We start from the raw sequence: 17,494 nt of genomic DNA on the forward strand, positions 1-17,494 counted from the left end.
CCACCCAGGCGCCCCATCCACCGTGTACTTTAAATCTTGACCAAGTGATGCCAAAATGAAGGGATGATATTGGATCTTTGACAGATAAGCAGTCTGGCATCCGTGGCTGTGTTGTCAGGAGCAGCAGCTGCCTCCAGTGACCACTATGTCAAAGACAAGAGATGGCGTATGTTGTTGGCGGCAGCAGCATTTGAACCAGATTGTTTCTGTTACCCTCACTCCCTTGGTTCCAGCCTGTTATCTAAGAATCTTTCTTAGCATTTCTTATCAATTCTGTGAGTTACCTGATACTTGCCAATAAATTTATCTTCAATTTAAGTTAGCCAGAATTGGTTACTGATATTAAAGATGACTGACATCAAGAACCCTTACTGATACTGTTAGCAAATTAGTCTAAAGCTGTGGTTTAAAGAGCTCCCACCCTCAGAGTTCCTGATTTAGTAGATCTGGAGTGGGGCCTGTGAACAAATTCGTGGCTGCGGCTGCTGCTGCTGGGCAAGTGACCACACTTGATCTTCATCAAGTTGGTGCCATTTTATAGTTTTCTCTCAAAAAAACTGCTGATTCATGTTCCATTGTTTGGCTATACCACAATTTGCTTATACATTCATCTGTGGATGGACATTTTGGTTATTTACAATTTTTGGCTATTACAAATAAAACTGCTATGAATACTAATGTATAGGTCTTTGTGTGGATATTATTTCCTTCTCTCATGGGCAAATATGTGGGAGAAGACAGCTTGGATCATATGGTAGATATATGTATAACTTTTAAGAAACTACAAGGTATTTTCCAATGTGATTCTGCCATTTTACATTTTTACCAGCAGTGTACGAGACTTTTTTTTTTTGAGAGAGAGCAAGCATGAGTTGGGGGGGTCAGAGGGAGAAGGAGAAGCAGGCTCCCCACTGAGCAGAGTCCAATGTGAGTAGGGCTTGTGGGGCTCCACCCCAGGACCCCAGGATCATGACCTGAGCCGAAGGCAGACGCTTAACCAGTTGAGCCACCCAGGTGCCCCAGTGTACAAGACTTCTAGTTGTTCCACATCGTTGCCTCCTTGGTATGGTCAGTCTTTTTAACTTCAGCCTTTCTAGTGGGTGTGTAATAGTATCTCATTATGCTTCCAATTTGCATTTTCCTAATGACTAATAATGGTGGGCATCTTTTTTGAGTACTAATTTATCATTCATATATTTTTCTTGGTGAATTGCTATTAACATCTTTTGTCCAATTTTGGGGGGCCTTATTTGTTTTCTTACTGAGTTTCAAGAATTCTTTATATATTCTGGGGATAAATGCTCTACCACATATGTAACTTGCAGGTATTTTCTGCAGTCTGTGGCCTCTTTTTTTCTCTCTTAATAGGCAGAAAGTCATTTTAACCAAAATTATCAAGAGCCTCATGAGTTTTCCTACTGACTTCCCTTAATTGCTTGATATTCAAGTTTTTCTTTTTTGAAACATTCCTTTTGTATTTTCTTTGCTCCTCTTGTTAACTTGGTATGACTGCAATAATCTCACTTGCCAACAGCCTTATGTGTGATTGGAAGAATCCTTTAACATCACTTTCATCAACTTCATGAAATCTTGCACTTTTGGCAAAATAGGCAGTTGAATACTTTCAATTCATTTGATTTGCACTTGATTTGTATTTGGGGATATTACCACAAAGTTCAAACCAATGAAGATATCAACTGAGGGGCAACTGAATGAGATAGGGTAGGGAAAATAAGTACTGATGTTTCATATGGAAAAGTATTTGAGTTGGAACTCATTTTATAAATGATTAGTTCAGGGGCGCCTGGGTGGCACAGTTGTTAAGCATTTGCCTTCGGCTCAGGGCGTGATCCCGGCGTTATGGGATCGAGCCCCACATTAGGCTCCTCCGCTATGAGCCTGCTTCTTCCTCTCCCACTCCCCCTGCTTGTGTTCCCTCTCTCGCTGGCTGTCTCTGTCAAATAAATAAAATCTTAATAAATAAATAAATAAATAAATAAATAAATAAATAAATAAATAAAAAATAAATGATTAGTTCATTAGAGAACATTAATATGACTTTTGCTTCCATATGGGATGCTAGATTTGTGTAATAAGTACTAAAAAAACAAAGCCTACAAGAAAAGACCCCTCTCTTTCAATATTTCCTCTTATATCTTGATTCCCCCCTCACTCATTCTGCTGTAGGTACTCTGACCTTCTTTGTTTCTTGATCAAGCCCAGTTTTTCCTCAATGCAACAGCACCTACTTTTTCTTCTAACCAAATAAGTGGGCCAAGAATTTAGATTCACTCTAAGTGCAATATAAATCAATAGACAAGTTTTTAATCGAGAAAATGACATCATTTGATTCGAACTTTCAAAGGATTTCTCTGAATGGAGAATGGATTATACAGGGATAAGAATGGAAGTAGAGAGACTAATTAGGAAGCTATTTCAGTAGTCCAGTGAGAGATGATGATGATTTGTATCAAGGTGAAATAGTAAAAAGTGTCAGATTTGAGATATTTTGAAGGTAAAACTAACAAAATTTGGTGATAGAATGTGGTATGAAAGAAAGGGAAGAATCACAGATAACTCCCAGATTCCTGCCTTTGGTAATAGCATGTATGGTAGACCCATCATTGAGATGGGAAAATAGAGGGTGGGACCAGGTTTGTGAAAAAGCAATCATGAGTTCCATACTGGCCATACTAGGTTTACCTGCACAATCCTAAGTGAAGATTCAAGAGGGCTTTTGGGTGTCAGTTTTTAGAGTTAGTGGTAAGAATTAGGCTGGAGATATAAATTTGGAAGCTGTCAGCATATAGATGATATTTTAATGTTAAGGGACCAAAGAAGACCATCTGAAAAACAGTACAGACAGAGAAGAGAGTAAAACCTTGAGGCTCCAAGTGGGACAAAGCAGGAGAAACCAATAGAGCAGTATAAGAAAAGGAAAACCAGGACCAAGGGGTGAAGACCAGCTCTGTGTTTGGTTATTCACTAGGAGGTTCAGTGGAATCAGCATATAGTTGTACTCATGGCTAAGATTATCACAGTGCTACAGTAAATACATGGTGCCAGATCATGAGAGAAAAAGACACAAGGTGGAGTCTGGAAGAATCCATGAGCAGGCTTCATGCCCTCTTTCTCCAGTGAGGGGTCATATAGAGCACATTCTTCCCCTATCAGTGAAAATGCAATAATATGTGTATGATGTTTCTGTGCAAGGAAGCCCATTAGAGACAAAGTGCCCAAGATTTTTATCTGGGTCTGATCTATATGATCAGACCCTCTGTCTGGGCAGAGTGAGCCATCATTATCAGTTAGGGGAAAAGAGAACATACAGAAAATCAAGTTTTCAAATGCTAGCCGAGGGCCAACCTTGCAAGCCCCTTCAAAGGATAGCAATCCCAGGCCTGCCACGTTAACTCTTTCCTGCACAGAATAGCATCACAGAAGCTAAAGGGGTAGAATGTTTCCAGGGAGAGAGATGCAGCTGAAGAATCAAGAAAAATAAGGACCAAAGTGGCCAGTGGATTTGACAGTATAGAAGTAAGCATTGACCCTGATACACAATGTCCGAGGCATGGTGGGACAAAGAAGCTAGATCTGAGAGGATTCAAGAGTGACCTGGTGAGGGAGTAGAGACAGCATGTAGAGATAGAATATTTCAAGAGGTTTTCTGTGAGGGGAAGCAAAAGAAGGAAAGGTAGCTTAAAGATAGAAATCAAGAAGAGGCTTTTTACAGATGACAGATATTGGCACATGTTTATTTTGGGATCAGCATTATTCATTAGAAAGGGAGGGATGATGGAGAGTGAGGGATTGGATCCACACCAGGAGTGAAATGATAGGAGGAGAGATACTCCCTACATTGAAACAGGAGGGAAGAAGGAGAAGACACACATATTTGGGAATCCAAAAATGAGCAACTTTTTTTTTTTTTTTTTGCAGGTACACATGCTTGGGCTTTATTTAATATCATTCTGTGACCGAGGACCAGCTTGGAATCCACAGTTGGGAAGAGTCGTGTGGCCCATGGCTCACCAGGAACTCCGTTCTCACAGTCTACCCTGTGCTGACATAAGTCAGGGGGCCCCCACGAAAAAGGTGTGGAACTCAGTTCACTCACAGGTTTTTTTTTTTTTTAAGATTTTATTTATTTATTAGAGAGAGAGAGAGAGAGAACACACCAGTGGAGGGGAGAGGCAGAGGGAAAGGGAGAAGTAGGCTCCCTGCTGAGCAGAGACCCTGAGGCGGGGCTGCATTCCAGGGATCTGGGATCATGACCTGAGCCGAACCGAGATGCTTAACTGACTGAGCCACCCAGGCGCCCCTCACTCACAGGTTTTTAGAGCCTTATAAAATGAACTCCCAAAGCAGCTGCTTCTCCTAGAAACTCGGACACTGGTGGGTGAGCCAGGATGGGCTCTAAGCTTGTTTCAGTCTAAGCTTCTTCCAAACCCTCCTCAGGGCCATTTTTCCCATGAAGAAGGTGATGGGAAAATTACACTTGTACCAGTCTCTTATAATACATGTGCTTCTGAAAATTTTTACTTAAATGTTCCTTAAAAAGTCAGCCGTTCTGCATCTAATTTTGCTTTTTGACCTGATCCGGCTCTCAGTCCCAGGCCTTTAACTTTTAGTTATGAGTGAATAAATTCTTCCTTTTCCTTATGAAATGTCAAATTCTGGTTTGCCCAGACTGTTGGTTCCATTCTTGTGTTTCTTGTCTTAATTATCTTAGCTTCTGTTTCAAGGGTGATTCATTTTCAGGGATGAAAAAACGAACAGGTTGAAGGTTTGAATTTTTATCTGGGGTCCTATTCAATCATGGCAAGATTTTCTTGGAGGGCAGAATCCTGAGACCTGGCTCAGTGCCACATCCCTGAGTTCCATGCCATGCTCCAGGGCAAGCTGATGGCCAGGCCAGCGAAGGCATGGCAAAATGGAGGGAAAGAACCCTCCTTGAGGGCTGCAAGGCTGCCATGGTCTGTGTCTCCCAAAAATGAGCAACTTCTGATGGCTTTTATTTCCTCGGAGAAGTATGAGGCAATGTCCTCAGTTGAGAGTAGAGAGTTGTGGAAAAGATGTGAAAGGTGTGAGGAAAAAGTAGAAAGGTGGGAATTTGTAGAGTAAGGAAGAAAATAATTTGGGGAAGAGAATGTATAAAATGGGAAGCTGGCAGGAGAGAGGTCATGCTAGAGGTTTAGGAAGACTGTGTAATTATTTAAAATGTTTTATTAATGAGAGGCAATAATTTGAATTAATCTCTTTTAAATTTATTTGAGAGAGAGAGAGAGAATGAGCAGGGGGTTGGGACGGGGTGGGGGTGGGGGTTGGGGAGAAGCAGACTCCCCACTGAGCAGGGAGCCCGATACAGGGCTCTATCCCAGGACCCCGGGATCATGACCTGAGCCAAAGGCAGACGCTTAACCAACTGAGCCACCCAGATGCCCAATCATTTGAATTTATATCATTGAAATGTTTCAACTTCTACTGAGATCTGCTTCAAAAGGAAACTATTGTATTGGATAGCAGTTAAAAATGGGAAGGAAATGATGGCACTTTTAACCAACAGTTCTTTATTAGATCAAAACTACTTTAATGTAACAATTTCATTTCTAAATTACCACCGAACAGTTGAAACTGAATGACCAACTAATCTCCTCAGCCTAAACACACATACAAAATATACCTCTAGCATGTAATTATAACTTCCCCCATCAAACAAAACAGAAAGAGTGGTTATGTTTAGCTGATTGTGTGAGATGGTCTGTCATATAGAGTTTCCGTTACTTTCTGATTATCAAGTCAGTGTATTACGTGGCAGATATGTATATATATCTACTACTATATATGTATATACACACATATATATATATACACATTTCAGTACTGAAATACTGAATTAAGATATGTATATATATAATATATACTACTAATATATATACATATATATGTGTATATATATATATATATATACACACACACATATACATTTCAGTACTGCTATGGCAAGAATATCTTTTCATTTTCACAGATATGTCTCATGAACACAAACATAAAATATATTCAAAAGAAACTTCAAGAATCTTTTCTGATGGACATATTTTTAGAGTCTGTACTGACTCTGATATTTGCTGAACCCCAGCTGCAGCACTTGTCTCAGAGAACTGCCCAGCTCCTCCCATTTATCCCATTATTACTTTCAGTTGTGAGATGAAAATGTTCCCTTTAAAATAAATTGGCTCCTCTAAATAAAGAAGTGTTCAAATAGCTACTTTAGTCTCTTATTTAATCTCAAGTTAAATAAGAGAAAAGATTTCAGCATCTAGAAAATTTATTCAAACTTGCAGTGACCTGGGTGTTTTTCTCAATACATAAATCACTGTTATCACATTTCTTAATTTTCTAATGCATGAAATAATTAAACTTAGAATATGCCTTTCCTAGACACATTTTCAGTGCTGCTATCAATTTAATTTTTACTCATGTGAATTTTATAATGTGTAACTTTTCATGTATTTCCAAAGTATTTTTATTTATTTTATTATTTTTTAAAATTTATTATGATATGTTAGTCACCATACAGTACATCATTGGTTTTTGATGTAGTGTTCCATGATTCATTGTTTGCATATAACACCCAGTGCTCCATGCAATATGTGCCCTCCTTAATACCCATCACCGGGCTAGCCCATCCCCCCACCCCCCTCCCCTCTAAAACCCTCAGCCAAAGTATTTTTATATTAGTTGGGGAGTGAATGTCACATGTACAAGAGGTAAAGGTGGAGGAAGGTGGATTGGGAGAGCGCGCAGACCTGGATGCTGACGCCTGAGAAAAAAGTGGCGAGGAAACAGGATTGGATGTTGAGAGCCTCAGACTTTGATGTAAAGCTAGCAAAGTCTCAGCCAACCCACTGGGGAGCTCCAGAGCAAAGATCACCTGTTAGAGAAGGCCTGCCTTAGGTAGACGTGGCTAGACCCTAGTACCACTGTGTCTGTCAGTCATTGGTGGGAGCTGCAAGGGAAGATGATGACCTCAGCTAGAATACTGCTGTGATGGGTCCTGAAAGTGCTGCGGCTGGAGGCTCTTAGCTGACTGCATTCTAACAGATGAAGGGAGATCTAAGCAACACATGCTCATGCCTCCTACATCAGTTGTGCCCCTTTTGCTAAGATTGGTCTTCGCAAACAGTTCAGTTCACAAGTTCAAATCATGGATTATTGCACAGTCTCCTAACTTTTCTCCTTTTGGCCAGTCCCTCATCTCTCCATAAAATACTCTTAGCAGATTAATCTCTGAAAAGATCATTTTTATTTTGTCACTCCTTTGCTCAAAAATATTCAGTGTCTCCCTGTTAGTCACGAAATAAAGCCCAGACTCTAACCTGGTGCTCAAGGCTAACACAGGACTGGCCCCAACCTAGCATTCTGTTTTTATTTAACTTTATATCCTTTCTGGTCAGCCCATGTGGGGCCTACTTGTGATCTCTCCAACATTCTATTTATATTTACATATTTCTTGTTGCTTACATAATACCTTCTATTCCATTTGACACACCATTCTTCCTTCTATCCACTTACAGAAAAGTCCAACCCATCTTTCAAGGTCCAGTTTGCATTCCCTCTCCAAAAGAAATCAGTATCTTACACTTCCTCAGAAATAGTTCAATATGTCTCCTACTTATTCATATTCTTCCTTATTTTATTACTCAAATTTTATTTTATTTTATTTTACATAGGCTCCATGCCCAATGTGGCACTTGAACTCATGACCCTGAGATTAAGAGTCACATTCTCTATTGACTGAGCCAGCCAGGAGCCCATTATTACTCAAGTTTTGATGTGAACATGTCTCTTTCCCAAGTATCCTGTCATATCCTTTGGGATAAGAGGAACACAGTGTTGGTTTTTATTCTGCAAGTACTGCATGACTGAATGAAGAGAGAGATGCATGAGAGAATAGGCGGTGTAAGAAGCCACTACAGAATTGCAAAAAATAAGGAGAGACAAAACTTTAGGGTAGGTGGTATAGGAAAATACACTGGGATGTGAAGAAAATTCCATGTGACTATTTTGTGGGAATGGATGACTTTCTTCACGTTCTTGTTTCTTAGTTACAGAACAGAGTAGAATTCTTTACCTAAGGTACAGAGGTGTTTAGGTTAATTATGAATGGGCTTTGGGGGAGTGTGCTGATCAAAATCTCTGAAATCTATGAAAAGTTGGTATATATGTATATGTGATTTTTCTGAGAATAAGATCTATAACTTATCTGATTTTCAAACTTATCTGAGTCTGTGATCATAAAGAGATTTAAAACCATTTGACCAGAGTTTGGGGCATTGGTAGAAGAGAGGTCGAGCAGGGTTGATTGTGATTTGGAAAGTAGGAGGTCATTGGTAATCTTAAAGAAAATAGTTTTTGAAAAATGAAGAAAGCAGAAGCCAGATCCCCAGGAATTAAGGAGTGAGTGGGTAGTGAGGAAGTGGAAGTAGCAAATATAGATTTTACTTCCAGAAATGTATCAGTGAACAAGAGGAAGATATATGATAATTTAAGGTATAGTAGGATCAGGAGAAGGTTTTTTTTTGTTTTTTTTTTTTTGGATGGGAGATACTTGAGCATATTTACAAGGAAGAGGTGAAAGGGGATAATAGAGGAAGTAGATGAGGCGGTGTCTGGGTAGTCTGGGTTTATGACGTAGTACCACCTCCAAGAGAATAGTGACATAAGACATAGAAGTTTATTTCTCACTAGTGCAAACTATTGTAGATTGCTATCCTCCATGCTGAGACCCATTAAGGCTGGTTGCTTCAGTCCTTGGGCTATATGCTCATAACCAGGGGGGAAGAGAAAGATGAAGGAGTGATGCAGAGGGCTCTTGCTGCCACCACTGTGAAGCGACACCTGTTACTTCCATTCATGTTTCACTAGGCAGAACTAATCCCCTGGTCATGCTTAATTGGGGGAGGGGGACAAAGGGGAGGGACAAGGAATATATAAAAAATATGAAAAGAGATTTGGGGGTGCCTGCGTGGCTCAATTGGTTAAGCATCTGCCTAAGGCTCAGGTCGTGATCCCAGAGTCCTGGGATAGAGTCATACATTGGGCTCCCTGCTCAGCGGGGGAGTCTGCTTCTCCCTCTGCCTCTCACCCTGCTCATGCTATCTCTCCCTCTCTGTCTGTCTGTCTCTCTCTTAAATAAATAAATAAGATCTTTTTTAAAAAGAAAGAAAAGAGATTTGGTGAGCATATAATTATCTTTGCTACATGAAAGGGTCAAGAAAAAAGCAAAGAGCATTTTAAGAAGTTGAAAGTGGCATAGTTTTTAAATGTTCCCCTCATATGTTCCTACAAAAACAGCAAGTTGATTATCAAATAGGGGTGCCTTGGTGGATTAATTGGCTAAGTGTCCAACTCTTGATTTTGGCTCAGGTTGTGATCTCAGGGTCATGGAATTGAGCCCTGCATGGGGTTCCCTACTGGGTGCAGAGCTTGCTTAGGATTCACTCTCTTCCTCTCCCTCTGCCTCTCCTCATTCCCCCTGCCACCGCTCTATCTCTCTCTCTTAAAAAAAAATAGCAAAATATAAAACCCACAAACAACATTAATAACAAGCTTAGGTAGTAAGGTATGAACTTCCAAATATATGCAGGTGGGCATACATCATGAGAGCAACAAGACTCATATGTGATAGGAGGTCAAGAAAGCCAAAACAAAACAAAACACCAGGTTACAAAAAGATGCCCCAAAAAGGAGTCACACTTGGTGTGTAAAGCTTAGAGAGTTCATCTAAGGGTAGCAGTCAAAATTGAGGAGAAGCTTTGTAGGCCCAATTTTTCAGGTAAACACAGGGAACTATGGGAAGATCAGATAGTGCTGGAATTGTCCTAGGCTGTACGGGATGGTGCTAGGATGGTCTAAGCTGTATGTGCTTTCACAACCAACCTGAGCTCCCTAGCAGGACCAAGCCCTACATGAGAGAGAAGCTGCTGGGACACGACAGAAAACAGGCCACGTTATAACTACCACAAATAGTATATTAATTATAAAAACTCCAAATCTGAAAATTCCTTCCCCTATTTTCCTTACCAATTATATTCAGTACTATTGTTTGATCTCACATATAAGAGGGCTTATAATGAGATTATATAGCACCATCAAGATACTTCAATAATAAAATACAGTCAACACAGAGACCCTTCAGATTTGACCACAAACTCTCTCCCATTATTACCAAATTCCCATTATCCCATTATCCCAAATTCCCATTATCAAATTCCCAAGGCAAGTAGAAATCTAAAGATTAAAACCCCTTAAAAATTTGTCGAGAGAAATTACTGACCAAACTCAGATTCTCTTGCCCTTGAGATTTAAACTTCAAAGAAACATAATGTCCAGAATTCATCCTGTCCAATTCATATTTCACTCAATTAGAAGAGGATTTCAAGGCTAAATAGGGTTTGAATTTTTTTGTAAACAGTTGTAGCTTGGACAAAAATTGTATTAGTTTAATACCAAGTCTCTCATTAAGTTTCTAGACAATCAAAAAAGTCAATAAGGGGGCGCCTGGGTGGCTCAGTTGGTTAAGCAGTTGCTTTCGGCTAAGGTCATGATCCCGGAGTCCAGGATCGAGCCCTGTGTCAGGCTCTCTGCTCAGAAGGGAGTCTGTTTCTCCCTCTGTCCTTCATCCCACTTGTGCGTGCTCTCTCTCTCTCAAATAAATAAATAAATAAATAAATAATCTTTTAAAAAAAATTAAGACACAAAATTATTGCAGCACTGTCCCCATACCCGTCAAATTTAGAAAAATCTATTCCCTAGTCTCTGGTGTTGTCATTTCAGGCAAAATTGTGTTCCCAAAGCCCATTAATTGGTGTTGTCAGATACCAGGTCAGTCCTTCTGGAGTCAGAGAAATTCTAAGTTTTAGCTTTACCAAGATACTTGGTCTGATACAAGACTCAGGAATCTATGTCCTGTGAACATAAACTTAATCAGGAGATGTTAAATTTGGCACTTGGAATTTTCCATTTCTAGGGGGATAATTTGCTATTCATTTTAATTCCTCTCTCAGAATGGAATTTGAGATATTGTTTTCTTGTGAAGCTTAGAAATTTGTAGAGTTTGAAACTTGTATCAGTAATGATAGGGTAAGTTATGCTGTAGTAACAAAGAGCTTCAAAATGTTAGTGGCTTAAGACAACAGCAGTTTATTTCTCACTCACACTGCACGGCCAGTATGGATTGGCAGGGAGTTCTGTTCACACTGTATTCACTTAATGAACTAGGAGGACACAATCTCCACAGGTTCTTCCATGATTCGCACAGCAGGGACAAGGGAATGTAACAAGTTACACCTTGCCTCTAAGAACTTCTGCCCAGAAGTAGCACACACCTCTTTTACTTACATCACTTCCATTCACATTCCATTGGTCAAAGCATGTTATGTAGCCTTCTAACTACAAATGGAACGATACTACTGCCTTTAGCTGCATTTAGAGTGAACTCTGCTCACCAGTCTTGGCCATCAGCTGCTATACTGCTTTCAGCTATAGAATCGCCTAAGCCAGTGTTTCCCAAACTTGTCTGATCAAAATAATCACCTGGGTGCTTATTATTATTTAACAACTGCATGCAAAAAAAAATACTGATTCCTATGTTCTTTCCTGCAGTAGTGATTTAATAGTTCTGAGATGAGGCCTAAGAATCTGTATTTTTTAAAAATAGCCTCTGTTAGACAAGGACACCTCCTTCCTAGCATAAGTGTGTGTGTGTGTGTGTGTGTGTGTGTGTGTGTGTGTGTGTGTGTTAATAGACTTTATTTTTTAGAGTGGTTTTAGATTCACAGAAAAATTGAGTGGAAAGTACAGAGAAGAGTTCCTGTATATCCTCTAACCCCACACATGCACAACCTGCCCCGCTATCAACATCCTGCCCCAGAGTGGTACTTTGTTATAACGGATGACTCTACATTGATGTATCATTATCACCAAAAGTCCATGGTTTACGATAGAGTTTACTCTTGGTGTTGTACATGTTATTGGCTTGGACAAATGTATAATGACATGTATCCACCAGTATAGTATTTAGAATTATGTCACTGCTCTAAAAATTCTCTGCTCTGCCTGTGCATCCCTCCTTCCCCAACTCCTCTCAACCATTTATCTTTTTACTGTCTCCATAATTTTGCCTCTTTCAGAATGTCATATAGCTGGAGTGGTACAATATGTAGCCTTTTTAAGATGGGCTTTTTTCACTTAGTATTATGCATTTAAGATTCTACTGTGTCCTCTGATAGTTTGATAGATCTTTAAAATTAATTTATACTTTTCTTTAGAGAGAGAGAGAGGGAAGGAGAGAAGGAGGGTGGGAGAAAGGGCAGAGGGAGAGGGAGAGAGAGAATCTTACAACCTCTAGGTCATGACCTGAGCTGAAATCAAGAGTCAGACGCTTACCCAGCTGAGCCACCCAGGTGCCCCAATAGCTTATTTCTTTTTAATGCCTAATAATATTCCACTGACTAGATGTGCCACAGTTTGTTTATCCATTTACCTACTGAAATATATCTTGCTTGCTTCTAAGTTTTGGTAAGAGTATGTTTAGTTTCATGAGAAACTACCAAATTGTCTTCCAATATGGCTGTACCATTTTGCATGCCCACCAGCAATGAGTGAGCATTCCTATTGCTCCATATCCTTGCCAGCATTTGTCCCAAACTGCAGCTGTTAAAAGCCCATACAACTGTCAAGGTTAAAACATTCTAAAGTCCACTCATACCTCTGAATTTATATAGCTCCTCTAAATTTCCAGTTTTGATTTTGATTTTTTAATGTTCCTCAACATCTGTCTGTTGGGAGGTCTTCAGACTTCAGGGTTATACTCCCTTTCCAAACTACAGGTTTTCCCAGGCCCTCTAGAAACAGAGCTGGCCTCTTGTATATTTTATGGCCAGTGAGAGAGTGATTGGTTCGAGCTGTGTGGGCTGGCTGGCTGCCAAGAGATCTAAAGGCTGGTTAGAGAATGCTAGTTTATTCTGGACAAACTTACCAATCAAGTGAATCATTCCACTTCCCCTAAGGTAAAGTGAGTACCTCATGGCAGAGAGGCCAAGAGTTACATTAATTGGGTTCCTTCTTCATGGGAAGAAACAAAAAGTATAGGAGAAGTTTTCTTTGTAACAGGTGGTCTCTGTCTTCTGGTGAAGTAGGAGACAACCTCATGTCATAAAAATATTTCAGGCAGGGCAAGCTTTGAGAACTTTAGGAATATAGAGGTGGTTTAAAGTAACTGTCGTGGGGAATAGAATAAGGACTCAAGGAGAGATTAATTATAAAAAAATTCCTGGGGTGCCTGGGTGGCTCAGTGGGTTAAAAGTCTGCCTTCAGCTTGGGTCATGATCCCTGAGTCTGGAATTGAGTCCCCTAAGGCCACATCGGGCTCCCTGCTCAGTGGGAAGTCTGCTTCTCCCTCTCCCACTCCTCCTCCCCACCTGTGCTTGTGCTCTCTCTCTCTCTCAAATAAATGAATAAAATCTTTAAAAAAAATTCTGGAGTGTCCGTGGTGGTCTAGAGTTAGGGTCCAACTAGGTCCAGGAAGTAATCAAGGTTTAAATCAATCCAGGAGCTGAGATGAAAAAAGTGAACAATGGAAGGGTACCAAGTACCCTTGGTACTAGTACCAAGCAGAGTGGGATAAAACCAAGATCACTGTGGTAACCAGGCTCCACAAAGGACAAGCAAAGCCAATTGGAATACTGATACTGCTGGCTAATGTTCATCACGGATTTAATGTGTGCCAGGTTTATATAGATTATCTCATTTAACCTTCAGAGGAAGCTTGTGAGAAATTTAGGGCATAGAGGGATTAAGTAATTTGTCTCTGGTCACTGAGCTAGTGAAAGGAGGGTCAGGATTTAAACCTAGGCAGACTGACTCTACAATCCGTGGCCTTAACCATAGCACTACTAGTTGAGAAATGGAATTTATATTACTCTGAGGACAAATACCAGATTCAGTAGAATGGGAGAAATGACGAGAGAAGAGGTGATGGCTGGGGATGGGCATTTATTTAAAATCTGAGAGGTTGAGCAGATTCAATACCCAAGGAAGGTAGGTGGCAAGAAGTCAATGAGGCTGAGAAAATATGAAGTCAGGTCATCAAAAAGTCATGGACAGGGATTTTGAAGTTGCCACAATTGATGTAATTGGAGAGAAAGTGGGATGTTCCAGAAGCTATCAGGGAACATAAAGGATATCCCCAAGGCTGGTAGACAAATTTGATGGGGAAAAGAGGATGATATAAACATTTGTCCTAAATATTAAAGGAGCATATGTAATTTATTATAATCAGTCTCTCTCTCCTTTTCTCCCTCTGGAGAGATCAACCCTCCTTTATTTTACTTAGGAAAAAGATAAGGAAAAAACAAAGACAAAAAAGGCATGTTGCACTGCTAATAACCATGGCTACCTGGTGACAATGTAAAATAATAGTTAAATTTCTGTTGTTTGGCCTGTCTCATTTGAACATTGAGAACCGAGCTATTAAATACTAAGTACAGGTTTCCCCCCTCAATTTGAAAGCAAAATGTTCCTATGAAACCCTTCATAAGCTGAAATGACGCAAAGTAAAGAAGCAATTACCATTGATTTATATGGAAGAATTTTTTTAGCTTTCCCAGACCCAAAAAATCACCTTTCTTAGGCTTTTCTGAGACCTTAGGACACATCTTGCTAATGGATGCACAAAATAAATCAAGATAAAGCCCAGATGCTCACAGACACAGTTCAAAGTTCTGATGTGTTGATGCTCAGATGCTGAGTGTAGCTCTTGGGAAGGAGCTCGGTGGGGTCACTGTCTCTGCTTCAGGTGTTCAATGCCTTCAGCATTTGAACACTACTTTCGCTTTTCACCTTTCTTCTTAAAAGCGAAAATCCTCTTTGGATTTCTTTCAGTTAGCACAAACAGGTACTAATGTCAGTCTTTCATAAAAACAAAGTGGCATAACATGAACTTTCAAAAAGCCAGGGATACCTCTAATCATATTTTATGAGAGTATACATAACATAGCACTTTTATTCCCAGAACAAAAATGTAACACTTTTATTCCCAGAAGCTGCTTTTCTGTTTTTCATTAAAAATTTTTGATATAGCTGAGACATGTCCCATTTAAATGTACTTCTTACTTCCTTGGATACTCTTGAATAAAACATTCCCTCATGCTGTTCCTTGGCAGAAAAAATATTCACTGGCACTGTTTGATGACATTTCAAAAATGTCTCCTGCTTTGTATTATTCCATTCTCAAATTTATATTATGTTATCCTTCATGAATACGTAGCATTTTTTATAGTTGTCTGTCTCTATCTCTGTTACCATATTAGAGGGAAGACCTCTGCTATGCAGTTCTTAATCTCTTTTAAAGTCACATACATTTAATGCCATATTTTGTGCTTTTTTAACGGGGGTCCTTTCTTATTTCTACTGATTGCCCTTTCTTCATTGGAAAATGGTTTGTGTCATTTAGCATTGAGCTTTGGTACTTTTGGTACTAGCTCTTTATTAGAAATATCAGATGATAATCTGGCACATTGTGACATCTAGGTGTATTTTCAGCTGTTTTCTATTTATATCTCCTTTGGTGTATTTTTTAAAAGAAAATCTAATATCTTTCTTTTCCTTCTAGGGCATTTTTTCCTTGCAAAAGATACTTTGTCAAATTCATAAATGCTTTCAAAGAATCTGATATGAATTTTAAATTGTTTCAAGGCTTTTCTGGTTTCCAGAATATCTATACCTGAAAGATTTATACTTGAAAAGCACCTGTAGACTTTACTAATATAAAATACTCCTGAAATAGTCAAATTCCCCTTGATAGGTTAGTTGTTGAATTTAAATTTGTTTTGCATTTGCCTTTCTGTTTTCCCTATGCCAAATACAAGCACAACACCTTGGTATGGCATTCAGGGAGTTATTTATCAGAATCTGGTTATTCCTCCCATCGTCATTTCCTCCAGGGCTGCCACCCTGACCCATAGTCCTGGCCTTTATCATCTGTGGCCTGGGGTGTTTCAAGAGCCTCCAAGGTGGTTGGCTGCCCCTGGCACTCCATCCCCTATCATCTTTATCCAGAATGATCCTGTTGAAACGTAGGCAGGTCATGTCACTCCTTGGCCCTTGAATAGCTTCCAATCTCATTCAGAGTAATAGCCAAAATCTTCACAGTAGCTAAGAGTTCCCAAGTGATCTGGCCCTTCTTCCCTCTCTCACCTTGCCCTTCCTTCTCCCTCTCCTTCTCCTTCTGTTCCAGCTATAATAACTTCTTGCTGTCCTTGAATATGAGATGCTCCTACCTTCAAGTCTTTGCTCAAAATGTCACCTTTTCTTTTTTTTCTTTTTAAAAAAGATTTTATTTATTTCAGAGAGAGAGAGAGAGAGAGCACGAGACGGGGAAGGGTCAGAGGGAGAAGCAGACTCCCTACTGAGCAGGGAGCCCAATGTGGGACCCCAGGACTCTGGGATCATGACCTAAGCTGAAGGCAGACACTTAACTGACTGAGCTACCCGGGTGCCCCAAAATGTCACCTTTTCAAGGAGGCGTTCTCTGGCCCCCTATTTTAAATTCATTTTCCCAGCAATCTCTATTCCTTTCCCCTCCCATTTTTTTGTTAGTAAAACATTTATTATCATCTGATATACTTTAATCATTGTATTATTTATTACCTGTACTGCCATATACTCCAATGTAACTTCCACGAGGAGCTTATAGAACAGTGCCAGACATGGAGAAGGCTCTGCAAGAAGAAACAAAAAAATTGAATGAATTAACTTAACAGTTAGCATGAGAAATATTTGCTAAACAAAATGATGTACTAGGATACTGGATAAGAATCTGTAGTTACAAAGCTTAGTGGAATCCCAGATGGCTGGGCGCAGTAGGGAATGCAAACCTTTTGGTTTGTGTGACTGACCTCCCTGTGGGGTCAGCTAAGGGTGGGGCTGGGGTAGTGCTTATCTTCACTTAGTTTAGCTAAACTGAACTGAGTTTGCAGGATTGCTTTTTTTTTTTTTTTAAAGATTTTATTTATTTATTTGAGAGAGAGCAAGCAAGAGAGCACAAGCACGGGGAGCAGCAGAGGGAGAGGGAGAAGCAGGCTCCCTGCTGAGCAGGGAGCCTGATGTGGGACTCGATTCCAGGACTCTGGGATCATGACCTGAGCCAAAGGCAGATGCTTAACCGACTGAGCCACCCAGGCGCCCTGCAGGATTGCTTTTACTTGACAATGTAGAAGTACGTAATACTACTCAGCTAGCTTCTCCATTCTCCAATCTGTCAAAACTTCCATTAGGAAATTTGTGCAGCTTTAGGGAAGAATATGTATCTCCCTCTTTCCCTTCTACTTCATTGGAGCTTCTAGCAAGTTTCATGTTGGGTTCTAAATCCCAAATGAAGCACAGTTTTATTTCAAGAAAGAGATAGAAGTTAAAAACCAAACAAATCTTT

At 39.9% G+C, this 17,494-nt stretch overlaps 1 protein-coding gene and 1 pseudogene across 11 annotated transcripts in view; one reads left to right on the forward strand and one right to left on the reverse strand.

Moving 5' to 3' along the window:
• LOC123785927 (uncharacterized) overlaps nt 1-17,494 on the forward strand; it is a 98,892-nt gene that overhangs the window by 9,306 nt on the left and 72,092 nt on the right. For all 11 annotated transcript variants that reach the window (XR_015725176.1, XR_015725180.1, XR_015725177.1 and 8 more), the window contains exon 2: nt 3,940-4,095. Coding sequence is in view for 1 of the 11 variants with exons in the window: in XM_087863398.1 (XP_087719524.1) it covers nt 3,946-4,095 (150 nt within the window). In the remaining 10 variants the exon portion in view is untranslated. The remainder of the gene's footprint in view (nt 1-3,939; nt 4,096-17,494) is intronic.
• LOC123786142 (cytochrome c oxidase assembly factor 8 pseudogene) lies at nt 4,417-17,418 on the reverse strand (annotated as a pseudogene).

The sequence above is a fragment of the Ursus americanus genome, chromosome 7 (assembly GCF_024610735.1).
Source record: "Ursus americanus isolate L20-20 chromosome 7, mUrsAme1.1.p, whole genome shotgun sequence".
NCBI lineage: Eukaryota > Metazoa > Chordata > Mammalia > Carnivora > Ursidae > Ursus > Ursus americanus.